Below are 13466 nucleotides of genomic sequence, written 5' to 3'. Positions count from 1 at the left end.
TTAGTTCTATCGTGTCACTAGATGGTGCTGTGACATGGATTTTCACAAACACAAGTCTTTGTTTACAATCTTAAAGGGAAAAAAAATTCAACTAAAAAAATGATTTACACCCACTGTTTATTTTGATAATCTCTGATTAGTAACAAAGACAATTGTCTTTTCACACTGGAACTCAAACCATCTCGCACTGATCAAATTCATCTACACTAAATCACTGACAGGGGCTCAGACATTAAATCCAAATGAGCTTTGTATGAATGCAGGATTTGGGAAATGCCTCTATAACACTTTAAAACCAGCAGGGGTATTCTCAAGGCTCTGTAGGAGTTGCTACTATTAGCTCTAGGATTAGTTTCTCAATTACATCATCTGGCTAACTGCAGCTTCAACTGTGTTGCAGGCATTTGTGGCTTATTACAAACTGCTGCTAATAGTGTCAGCTGACTTTTATTTGATTTTGGTAATTAAAACATCCCTTTGTCTCAAGGTGAACTGTGATTGTGATTGGCTGGTTGCAGAACCAAACAGAGAAATATATTTGAGTAGTAGTGCAACTCAAAGGAGCTACGCACCAAGCAGGTGACTTTGTTAATGAAACTTATGGCTTTAGAAGATTTTTCCTTGAACCTTTATATAAAGATTTTCCATTATATCTGTAGCTTACAGGTGTTAGTTTATGTACATTGTCATTGTAACCCAGGACCACAGTGACAGACTTGTGATTGTAAATAATTGGTACAGAGGCAGACAAAAAACACCTGCCAAGCTTCCTGTCCAGAGCTGGTTTATTCAAGGGTGCAGGATTTGACCTACTAACAGCTACCTCTACACGTGTAAACTTTGCCCCCCTGTCATATAAAAGTTTCTAATCAACTGGTAGATGTTTGCAATAATCACTTAATGACCCACATTCTTTAGCAGTCGTGCCTGGTATCCATTGGTTCCCTCTGGAACAAGGCAAAACATAGTCTATTTAAATTCAATAGGCAAATAGTCTGGCAAGCATTGATTCTTCTTTGTATGTTTGCCTCAACTTACAACAATAGGCTATAGCATTTTTAAAAGTCTCCAGGAATTTAGCCCAAATGTTATACTAGTAACTGGTTACTAAACTAAAACCCAGTTTGTAGAGTCTATGCGCAGCTTACAATAATAACATACAAAGTGCAAATGCAGCTGTCAGACAGATTTGTGAAGCAGACTCCAGTGTCCTCAATGTGGCCTTTGCCTTTGTTCCAAAGGGTTTCATCAGGGGAGAGATTAAATCAAGGGAGCTTTTCCTCAGTGCTTTTCTGTTGGCACCAGAATGACAACGCCACATCCTGCATTTATGGGTAAGCATAAACGCTAGTTCTAGGTATTTTCATACTTAGACGGACATGCTCACATGTGGAATATCATTATTAACTAAACTGGATGTGTTTGTTGTAGCTGCTTTTTTTTCTGAGTGGTACTCCAAATTAAAATGACTAGTTAGTGGATGTTAAAGGCTTTCGTTGTCATGCTTGTAATATTCTTGGTTGGATCAGTATGGGTCTTCCATTGTTTGAATTTTTGATCTTGTAACTTATAACCTATAGTTTTTTCTGTTTAAGAATGCTCTACTATTATCAAAAAATACAAGCTACAGGTCTACTGAAGCCATCTTTTCTTAAGGAGTAAATGATATTATTTTAATTTGGAAATGACAAAAAAATTCTGTGTATTGATCATTGTGTGGTGTATGTATCAGAAAACACTCAGGGATTTCTATGCAGGTCTGCCAGCCAGTTTGGACTTTAGAACATATAACAGCTTTATTCTAAACATGTCAAATAAATGTCAAGGTATGTTACCACCTCAAATATTTTTCCTTCCTCATTAGATATAGTCAGTTTTAATTTCAGATGTTTTCTTGGAAGATAGCGGCATTGTTAATCTTTAAATAGCAATGAAATTGTTTTACTGGTGTGGAGGTGTTTTGTATGTTTATTCTAACCGTACAAAATAAGCCTCTGTAGGGTTGTAGAGGAATATACATATACAAAGAGTATAGTGAGAGTCATATGAATGGTTATCCATTAGTTGGAATTTTTAAAAAAATATTTTTTCCTTAATATGTAAAGATGTCAAAGGAGGATCTTTGAAGGTAGGACATAAATGATGAATTATGTACACCATCATTGAATACAGATAATCACAGGTAACCAGCAGATTAAAAAAAACTAATATTTCTATGTCTGAAAGGCTAATTAGCGGGAGTCTACTAAGGATTTTTCTCAATTGAAAATAGCTTCTGCATATGTAATCTAACATTTGTGTTGCAGTTTCAGTACGAGCAACATTAAATTTAAATATAATGTACATTTTTTACTTAATTAACAAGTCTGCCTTCATGAAAATCACTTGTGAATTCAGATTCCCCCCTTTTCAATGTTTTACATTTAGTTTTATGATATTAAAGCTGTATTCACTTATAACTTCATTTATCTCTAAATGTGTTTATTGAAACATGCTTCCCGCACAGAATATTCTCATTTTAAAATACAGGAATAAACCAAGGTCAAAAGGAACTCAAAAGAAGTAGTTACAGGATATGTTGATGTCATATTATGATATAGCAGTACAAAATAAGTACCTGAGTTGTTTTTTTAAGAATATACAAACTATTCCGTAGTGTTTACATGACTCATATAGAGGGTTACAGGATACTTTCAACAAAAAAATTAAATATTTCTGGAAAATGTGAAAGTATAATATGAGGATTTTTTGAGGGAATAAATCAAAGATTTTCAATACTCTAGCTCTGCTGATGTTAGATTTGTGATCAGTTATGCACACTATCATCTAATACATTAACACAACAGCTACCAACAGAAAAAATATCAGTCTAAACTGCAAACTACTTGACTTAAACTAATGACTATGCAGTAATAGCTGGGGTAGCACTGGCGAGCTAGCTTAAATGCTTCACTATAGTCAGTTTAGCACCCCTTGTGTCGGTGATTATTTTTGTCAGGCATTTAAATATTAAATGATAATAAAATAAAGGTCTAACTTTTGTCCTAGACCCAGAAGTTCTAAATTAATTGGCAATATTCAAACAGCTTTAAAAATCAAAACAGCATCTGTATGTTATCCAACTTTTATGTTACACTTGAAGCTTGCATAAGTAACCCCACGACCTGGGGAAGATGCTCCCTTTTGAGATTTTACACTAAATACCATAATAGCAAAGTCGCAGTCCATTTAGATATAGTTACCCTGCGAATTTGGCCACTTAAGCATATGTTTAATCTACATATTATTTTACATGTACATTTTAGTGGAAAGCAGACATAGCTTCCTGAGAGGGGCGTCTTACCCCAGTTTACCCGACACGCTTTCTTTGGCTCTAAACACGTCAGAACAAAATGTTCACGGCTGAGTAAAACTAACCCTCACGTGCGGACGTGAACGCGCACCGAAGCCAGTGACCAATCAACGCACAGAGGGTAGCCCCTCTGTTGTCTGCACTCTCGCCTCTGTCGTCCGTAATGTTACAAAATTGTTGACTTAAAGTCGTGTTCTTCTCATTAACTTAGTTTTTATCGGACACGGCCTGTCTTCCTCAGATGTTTCCGTCGCACTTCTAAGTTGGCGGTTGCTATGGCTGCGAGTTCATGCGAGGATGGCCGAGAGGGAAGTGACGAGAGGAGCTGTTGTTGGGACACGTGACTGGAGCTGCACTGATCTGTTTTGACAAGCAGTGAGGAGGGAGGCAGACTGTAAGCATCACGACTAGGAGGACTCACTGTTCCTTTCATCTGCATTTCGCCTGAATAACATTAGTATCGACCCAGTCCTCTAGTTTTAGCAGTCAGCTGGCTCGGCGGCGGTAAAATAGCAACTGCTGCTCGGTGGACGCTCGCGGAAAACGTTGCCGTCGTTACCGAAGCGTCGGGTCGGAGTCGTGCTATTTGTTGTCGGTTTGAAAAGTTTTAATGAAGATCACAAAAGAAGTCCGCACAGGTGGCGTTTCTGACGCGAAGTAGATGGCGACGGTTCGAGCCGTGCGGATGGACAGAAAGTGGGCTGTCTGATATCCTGTGTTATTATTTCCCCGAGAAGAATGATTCGCTGAAAATGTTCTCGGCGTAGCAGAAAATACCCAGACCGACCGTCATCGGTGTTTGTAGCTGAGCCGTGGCTACCTGCGCTGCATTGGGGGTTGGGATGTTCGGGAGGTCGTCGTCACCAGCAGACGCTTAACCATAAAGTCGGTTAGTTGGTTCCGTTTGCTATCTAGCTTAGCCCTGCTGAGTTAATATCCCCCTCGTTCTGGCAGTGTCGTTGTGAGGAGCCAGCGGTTACACGAGCCGAGACACCGACATGAATCGCGACTTAACTATGGTTCAGGTGGTGGAATTTGAGCCGAGCTGTAGGAGTAGCCAGCCTGCTAGGTAAATTACTAGTAACCAGTTTGGTTACTCGCTAGCAAACACATTGACAACTTCGTTACCTAACTGTAACTGGCGTTCGCTATCAGCTGTCTTTGTGTTAGTCAGTTGGACAATACAGTGCGACTCGATGGAAGCGTACAGTAGCATGCTAACAAAGCAATGCTTTGTTGTTGGATAGGGGGCAGCTGGCACCAACACACAGGCTTCACAGCTGATATTATTGCTTAGCTAATACAGCAGCTATCAGTCACAGAGTGTTTGGGGCTTCCAGACACCGTTGTGTTACTGTTGAGGCTGTGTGTGATAGAAAAAAAGAGAAGGCTGAGAAGACCCGGCAGGAGACCCTGAAGGCAACCTGATGACACTGGACAACATGAAGCCCGAGCGAGGTATGTGGGCCACCAGGAACACACAGGCGCATCCCTGGGGTGGACCTGGTCAGTGTGTGGGCAAACTGCATTTCTGGCTTTAGTGGATTGACTGTACCCATTCCCCCGAGAAAAGAATCAGGCCAGAGAATTATGTAACAGCTGGTCAGCCTGGTCACTGGTTATATGAATTAACAAAGCCTGACCCGAGTAAATGAGGACATGTATATGCAGCACACATTTGCCGCTCTAGTTTTGAGTGTCAACACAAATGTCGACTGTTTTTTTTTCCACATTTCTGCATCAACATTTAGCCTGCAAGCTGCTCTAATGCATGCCTCATACTGTTCCCTTTTCCAGTAGCTCTTGTTTTGACAGTCTCCTGCACAGGGCTGCTGCAAAATGTTCTTGACACCCACCCTGTTGTGGAAATATGGCTCCTGCCGTATGCTCTGCAACCTGTTTACAGCTTGCTTTATCTGCAGCAAGAGGTAAAACAGGGACAGAGGGGACATCCTTGTTCGTTTCAGTGTGATTATGCAAATTCTACTAATTGCAATAATTTGTAAAGGGTATCTCGGTACCCAAATATCTGCCCTGACACAGTTAACAGTAGGTTTTGTGTAAGCTCCTTTATTGTGTAAGCTAAATGATTCACTTAGTGATTAAGTGTGCATGGTTGTTTGTGATCCAGGCTTTTGGTCACTTGATTCATTGTCAACAGCAAAACGCCACCACACTTGGAAGCAGTGAAGGACCACTGTTTTCGGCTGTGGTAAGATTAGTTGGAGTCAATCAAGGATAGTCTGTGTGTTTATATATGTTATGAAACGGCAGCCAGGTTGCTGACTGGCCTGAGTGGGCTCTTCCTTGAGCACAATGTGCTGATAATGGGACTCCACAACACACAGTAAACATGTCCCCTATATGGGCATGGTCTTTTAACCCTTGCCTTGCCTTGCCTCGCCAGTAGAACCCTTTATATAGAAGCACTGATCCAGACATTTGTGGGATGTGACTGGCCAGAGTAAAGGGCACAGTGACTGACACAGTACAGTGTAATTATAGACTAATAATGCAGCACAGCATGCTGGGTCAACTGTGAACAACAACAAACCACACTGCTGCTGTTATTGATTTACAAATAATCTGTGTATGTATTCCTGCCTTGTACTAGCCAAAATATTGACAACTGTTGGCTAGAGACATATTACTACAGTGCGTCTGTTCTTCACCCTTCATAGATTATTACTATGTCAGGTTGGCTCGCTCACTGTCATGTTCTTATTATGAAAGCTTGTGGCAGTAGAAGCTACCCCACAGCAGTAGCTCCCTGTTTGATTGGCAGACACTGTGGTGCTATTGTTATTTGGAACATACTGTACCATTCCTGTGGTGGAGATACCAGATTGCTTATAGGCCAGATGCCTTCTTTCTTTTGCCTGTTTCCGCTCCCTGCTCTCAGAGAAAGGGACTGCAGTGCTGAGAGGAGCTGTTTACTCAATAGCCTGGACCACAGCAAGGTCGTGTTAAGCAGAGAGCAGGCAGGTTCACTGCTCTGATGCTTGACCAAAGATTCCTAGGGGCGCACGGCTATGTTAAGTTTGAGGTGGAGAGCTAAACAAGTCTAGACATGTGGTTGACAACTCACACAATGCTGACCTCCCAATCAGGTGGGTGTGAAAAGTCACACAGAGGGTTTAAGTGGGTGCTGAGTAGTGCTGGGCGATATGGAAAAAATCATATATCACGATATGTAGTATTTTATATCACGATAACGATATATATCACAATATACCATAATAAAGTATGTTTTCAGTTATTCTCTGAAAAGTTTGACAAAAATTTCATTGCTTACTTTTCTCCATGAAACTTCAACCTGTTGCGCGTCCATCGTTCAGCATTCATGAGTTAAGTAGCGTAAAGCGTGTCGCAAACGCGCGTGAGAATCAAAGAGCGTAAAGCAGCGTCATGTCACAAAAACCGCAAGACGGAGTTTGTTTGCAAAAAATCTTTTTTATTCTTCTTTAGTTTCACTTATATAAACTTAGAGTATGCATAGTGACAAGAAAACACTAATACAATCGTTGCAGGCTATTGAATGATATATATGCTCTAATAATTGATAAAATTAGGTTAGAAACGATAGAAGAGAAATGGCACCATAGACACTTTTCTATTGTTCCCACGGTATGTATCGTCATATCGCCCAGCACTAGTGCTGAGGTGATAAAATTAGTGCTCTGTCAAATTTTACCTTGTGCACCACCTTTATCACATTGAGACGGAACTGGCACAGATGATGGTCAAATCAAACATATCAGATCAGTGTTTGTACCGATGTTGCTGACCTAAATAAACAGATCCCGTATCAAGCCGATGTGACCTCCCCAAATTAAGCACGGTTTCTTAACCATTAAAAAAAAAAAAAAAAAAAAAAAAAGCCCCAACTGATTTCATAAAGCTTCTAGAGTAGCATAATTTAAGTTACAGAGAGGTGTGACAATGGATGCACATCAGCGTCTCCACATACACTAATTGGGTCGATACAGTGAGGTGTAAATATTTTGAACTGGAGAACAAAAACCATCATTATTAGTCACGATTCTTTTGTGGACTAGCACCCAGAGTTTGGCAGGATCGGTATTTAGAGAAAGAAGCAGGATCTTCAAAGGCCTCAGCTGCTGATGACAACAAAGAATTTAAACTCCTAGTAAGGAGAGTTTTTCTTCAAGTTCATGCAGCATCTCTTTCGGGCATTTCGTGAACCATGCTTTTGTTGTAAAAGGAGAAAAGGAGTACTTATGTTCTGCTCAGGGGCCTAACCAGAGTCATCTGACCCCCTTGTTTTTCTGTGAGTTGAGCTATGAGTCAGGACAGCATGTGTGTGAGTGCATGCGGGTGTGAGGACAGAGTGAGTGTGCAACAGATTGCTGTTGGCCCTAATAAGCGCTGTACCGTTGAACCATGTGGCTCAACTGACAGCTTTTACAGGTCCCATAAAGAACAGCTATGGAAAATCGGGACCTGTTTACACCAGTCGGGGCAAACGTGGTGTGTCATATTAGGTTTCAAACTGTTACAGCTAAAGTGTCGTTAAGCTGTGTTTTATTTGTATCCATAAAAGCATAATTTAGTTTTTGTTTTGCCTCCGCATGTAGACGAGCAGTGCATGATTAAAACCACTTTGGAATTGTTTACACCAATTGTTTACACCATAAAATAGGTTTTTAAAATAGTTTTTGCTTAGCTGTGGTCCTTTTCACTACCAGATCACTGAGGACACACTACAAATAAAATCTTTTTTTTTTTATTCATGATGTAATGTAGAGAAATATATGAGCAATGACCTAAAAATCGTGACAGAGTACCTTCTCATTCATACTGTCAATCACAGTTCTTATTCTCTCACCTTTTCAGACACACCTTAAACGGTATTTACCAAGATGATCTCAGAGTTTGTCATGCTGGAGAGACTTGGTCAGCTGGCAAGCCCCAGTGCTTTGTTCCTGCTCTCGGTTATGTTATTTGATGTGTTCGTATGGCAGAGCGTCCTGTTTGGGGCCACCAGTCTTTGAAGGAGGAGCTGAACACACAAGTCCACCTCCTCCCACCCACTCATCTTACACCACTGCCTGCTTTCTGCCGTGTGTTCAGCCAGATTACAGCTGCACTGAGATGTCCCAGACACTTGCCAGCGGATCAGAGTATACACTCTCACTGACGAGAGATCCAGATAACACAGAGTGACACACAGTGTTGTCCCATATAGCACCTGTCTAGTCCTCTGTTGTCTTTGCCTCCGCCTCGGCAGTGATTTACCCCCACAGCAGGACACTGCCACAACAGGTGCGCTCTTCTGTTTTACTCCTCTCACACAGTTGGAGTCCATCTGTATCTTCTTTCCCTTTCTGGATTGACTTATTTAGCTACTAAGCCTCTGTTCTCAAGCAGCATCACAACAAGTCTCATACTTACCTTTTGTGATGCATTAAATGCATTCTGTCATATAACTGCTAGAATTTTAAAACAAAAGAAACATACACAGAACAGTAAAAGTCCTGCTTTTTTATCACTGACATTTATTTAAATGTTCCTGTTCCTTTTTTCTCCCCTAAAGATATTGCTGTTTATGCATTTATTTAATCGGTATTAATTTTGTCAACTAGTTGAAGTAAGTAATTACTTCATATTCAAGACATAAGTGTCTCTCCATATTGCCTTTTCAATACACCACGGCCATTTGCTGACCTAGCGCCACTGAACATGGATATTCAACTTCTGATTGTACAGCGAGATTCAGAGCTGCCCTTCACAATGAATACCAATACTGGGTAGGCATTCAGCTGTGAGTTGCTATCCTGGCCCCAGGAGTAATCGCCTAAATCAATGCTGTTGTGACAGATTTGACTATAAGTAGCCTAGCGTAGCTGCTGCATGTGATTGGGCACCCAGTCCTCCCAGTCCAGTAATGCTCTTACATAATGCTGGAACATTGTATTTAGCACACCAACCCTTTATCTGGGCATGTATGCCAGCACGCTGTTACCCTATACAGATATGTATATATAGACATAGTCTTAATGTTTAAGGTCACTAAAGTCATACCGTAGTGAGGACACACACAGACATAAAAGCAGGCATACACATTTAGCACAGCTACTCTGTATTAAGGCTAGCTGTGAACACACAGTATGGAAACACAAAAATACACCATCCAGACTTGGTGCTGGACTGGCTGAAGCTGTAAGTAGCAGCATGGGTCATATTTCTGCTGCCAGAGTTCCACTGAGCCAGCCAGTGATGTCATTTGTGCATTCGTCACATCCTCCCGCCCTGTGGTCCTTGTAGCCAACCAACAGTTAGCACTGCAGGACCAGGAAGAGCCATCTGGGCCTGGTGGTTTTTCTTGGTGGGGGTGGCGATGTTGTGGAGATGATGTCCGTGTCTCTTTGTGCATTTCAGTTTCTGTGTCTTTATTTCTGATTGTCTTTTTTTATATTCAGTTTGTCTCCTGTTTTATTTTTGTTTGCCCAAAATGTCTGAGTGAACTACTTGAATTGAAGGCCTTGGCTTTTGTTAAAGCTTTTAAAATAACACAAAACAGACTGAATAGGTTCACCATGATATGCAAACCATCTTTCCTTGTATACGGACTTACTCTCCATGAACAGTCAGTTCTGGTTGTCCTCTACAGTGCATCTTTCCTTTCACACGTTTAATCCCTGATGTGACATAATAAGATTGGCGTTAAGCTGTAAGTTCTGTGGGACTAGCATGGTTTGCTCACAAACCATATAATAAAGAAAAACACAGAAACCCAGGCCTGTCACAAACGTTTTGAATATTTCTTTGTCATGCTTCCACCATGTTGGTTATTTCTGTAACTGGGAAACCAAAATGACAGCTTCGTGTTAATTTCAGCAGTGTTTGGATAGGAGTATGTTAAGGGATGTGTGATTATTTCTATTCCACAAGGTCTATCAGGAGTGAAACCTCTTGGGAATTTTGTCTCTCTCTCACTTCCTCGCTCCACTGGTCTTCTTTTACTTGTCCTATCTTCTTCTCCTCTACACTCCCCTCCTCTCTTTTTCTCTCCTCTCCTCTGAGTCAAATCAAATAGACTTCAGCAACTTTAACACCTCAGCACTTTACACCCCCACCACCACTATCTGCTGATATTATACAGAGAAAAAGCATATTGACAGAAAGAGCTAGCTTGACTTACTATCTATAACAGGAAAATGAAAGAGGTGATAGTAAGGCCCGACAGATTTATCAGTATACTTCTACTGATTGCTTCAAAAGACATTTTGCAGATACATTTGATATATTGCATTTCTCATATAGTGCATTGAGCTAAGCAATAGTGAGCCTATAGTTTGTGTCCAGTCCACACATCTCAGTGTTTTAGTGTTCTGCTTTGCACAACAGATGCAACAGATTTTTTTTGGCCATTTTCACATTTGAATAAGTATTCACCCACCTGTCTATCCATTTTCCTCCGCTAATAAATTGTGATACCCCAAAAAATGAACCACACCTGAACCATCACCCTGGTCTGCCTCTACACATTCACTGCCCCCAGCCACCATGCGACATTGTCAGACAAGACAGCCAGTGTCCAGAGCCTTCAGCATTTCAGAGTAAATGCGGTCAACTTAGAATGCTTTACCACTAAGGAATTTCTTGACTGACTCAGCAAATCTGCCATGGTTTTGTCTGAGCTTTCCTCCTAGTCTTCAGACTCAACCTTTTCTACAGAGGACATGGTGGTCAGGTTTAGGAGGTACTCTTATTTCTTTAGTGGAAAATATCTCTAGTCCGGGTTAGCATTGCTTCCTCCTTGTTGAACACTGGGTCGAGCCCTGCTTTTCTTTCCTGAGTCACTGAACAGTTAGCTGGAACTTCCCTGAAGCCAACTGAAACTTCTTCTTCATAGCCTTCCCCAACTCCTCCCGAACTTCAATTTTTCGGTCTATGATTGCTGCAGCTGCAGCCCTTGTGGACAAGTACCCTTCTGCTGCTTCAGGAGGCACCTGTGTCCACCAAGACTGAAAAGCCTTTCTTCAGCTTGACAGCTTCTTTGACCGCCAGTGTCCACTGGTGGGTTCTTAGGTTGCCGTTTGAACATGGCCCACCCAGATTCCATGTTTCCAACCCCCCCCCCACTGAAGACCCCACTAAAAAGAGGCCTTCGCTAGAAGTTTCCACTTCACATTCACTGCTGGATTAAGTTTACCAAGTCTGCCTGGCAGTCTTCCCTACCATCTCATCAAACTCAACTAAGGTTGTGATCATTTGACAATTTTGGTCTTCTCTTCATCCAAGTGTTTAAGACATTGGGCCGCATGTCTGATGATACAACCGTAAAGTCAATTATTGACCTTTAGCATAAGTTGTTCTGATACCAAGTACACTTATGTATGCTGGAACATGGTGTGCCTGAACATGTTGTTTGTTATGGAATATCCATGTCAAGCACACAAATCCAATAACAAAGCACCACTCTAGTTCAGGTCAGACAGGTCTTTCCTCCCAGTCGCCCCCCCTCCAGGTTTCTCCATCATTGCCCACATGAACAATGAAGTAGCTTCCATTACGCCACCCAGAAACTCCAAAAAGCCCGGGTACTCCGATCAGCCATTCAACACGAGCACAGACAGCCTTCCCATCGGTGAACCATACTCGCACAGAGACATCCATCTTGTTCTCCAGAACATAAAACAGAGCACTGCTTTCACTTCCATGTTGTCCTGCGTTGTTAAATGTCGAGATGTTGGCATAAAAAAAAATATATTAAAATAAGACTTCTTGTCTTCTGAATTATAAATAAACTGTACCTAGAACACCAGACTTGCTGAACATTTGCTTATCCATCGATATATATATATATATATACACACACACACACACACACACACACACACACACACACACATATATATTATACATAAAATGACTTCTGTGCAGAATTGTCTATTAGTGTAGCACACATTATAAATGTCAATATCACAGTTGATCATATTCATGTAATTGTGGGAAGCAAAAATCATGATTGTGAGTAATGTTTCTAACTGTGCAGCCCTAATACCAGGTAGTGTATTAAAATATTACAAGCCCTTAGTCAGTAGTTTTTAAATCATAAGGCAATAAATACTGATTCACATATCACTGATTTCCAACAACTGGTTAATGTTAATATAGACTTGACAGTCTTGAATAACTCCGAAGAGGCTTGAGTCCTCTTCAGGCCTGTAACCAGACACCACACATATTTGGTTGCAGAGAGTGTTACATAAGCAGCACTTTAATCAGGTTCAAACACCTCTCATCTGTTTCTGTGTTCCCATGTTGACAGTGTGTTGTTCTGGTCTGGCACAGAGAGAACATTATAGCTGATTCTGAATTTATATGTCTTATAACAGTATGGAGACAATAAGTCTAAGAACATTTTTTTTAAAAGTCCGTTTCCTGTCTTCTAAATTTGTTGGTTTGTGCTATAAGATTGCTGATACTAATTAGTTTAATTAAAGATTAGATTCTGTCCTGATAATCTCTCTTATGTGACCTATTCTTTCAAAGTAATGGAATACACATACACAAATGCACACACTCCCAGTCACTGTTAACGGAGAGCACCTCAGGGGCTCTTTGTGGAGGCGTTAAGCACATTGTTTATTAACAACAGTGTGAGGTTAAGTTAATTTGAGACTCATCACAACTATCCCCTTTCCTTTTCTCCATTGTCTCATCTCATCTCTTTTCAGGCCGACTAGCAGACTCAATATTGAGTCAGGCGATTCCCTTATCATCCCCAACATTGCTTCATCCTCCCAGCAAACCAGCTGACAGTCAGTCTACCCTGTTCAACTGAGTTAGTGTTCCTTTACCCCTTTTGAAAGGTTGGATTTTTGTTTTTGATGGGGTAACATGCTATTAATTAAAGCTGTTCAATTTGGGTGTGAGTTAGCAGTAACCTTGGCCTCCCATAGCAGGTTAATCATTCAGTGCAGTTCTTCCAAGAATAAGGTGAGGGGTGTTTGTAGCCGTTTCGAAACTCAAGCCCTGTGCTTCTTTGTCCCAAGTGGCTAATTCCAGTCACCAACCAAATCAGTCTGACACACTTTTCATGCAGCCTTTGGAACTATGCTGCTCGGGTTGCACAATTTGGACT

The 13466-nt window shown here is 41.1% G+C and overlaps 1 protein-coding gene across 1 annotated transcript in view; it reads left to right on the top strand.

The window, feature by feature from the left end:
• The first annotated feature begins 3551 nt into the window (after positions 1 to 3551).
• atosa (atos homolog A) overlaps positions 3552 to 13466 on the top strand; it is a 31548-nt gene continuing 21633 nt past the window's right edge. The window contains exon 1 of the mRNA XM_035944145.2: positions 3552 to 4810. Coding sequence (XP_035800038.2) covers positions 4780 to 4810 — 31 coding nt within the window. The 5' untranslated portion in view covers positions 3552 to 4779. The remainder of the gene's footprint in view (positions 4811 to 13466) is intronic.

Source organism: Amphiprion ocellaris, chromosome 1, assembly GCF_022539595.1.
Source record: "Amphiprion ocellaris isolate individual 3 ecotype Okinawa chromosome 1, ASM2253959v1, whole genome shotgun sequence".
In the NCBI taxonomy this organism is placed as follows: domain Eukaryota; kingdom Metazoa; phylum Chordata; class Actinopteri; family Pomacentridae; genus Amphiprion; species Amphiprion ocellaris.
The sequence above is the reverse complement of the archived record's forward strand: the minus strand, read 5'-3'. Positions and strand labels throughout refer to the sequence as shown.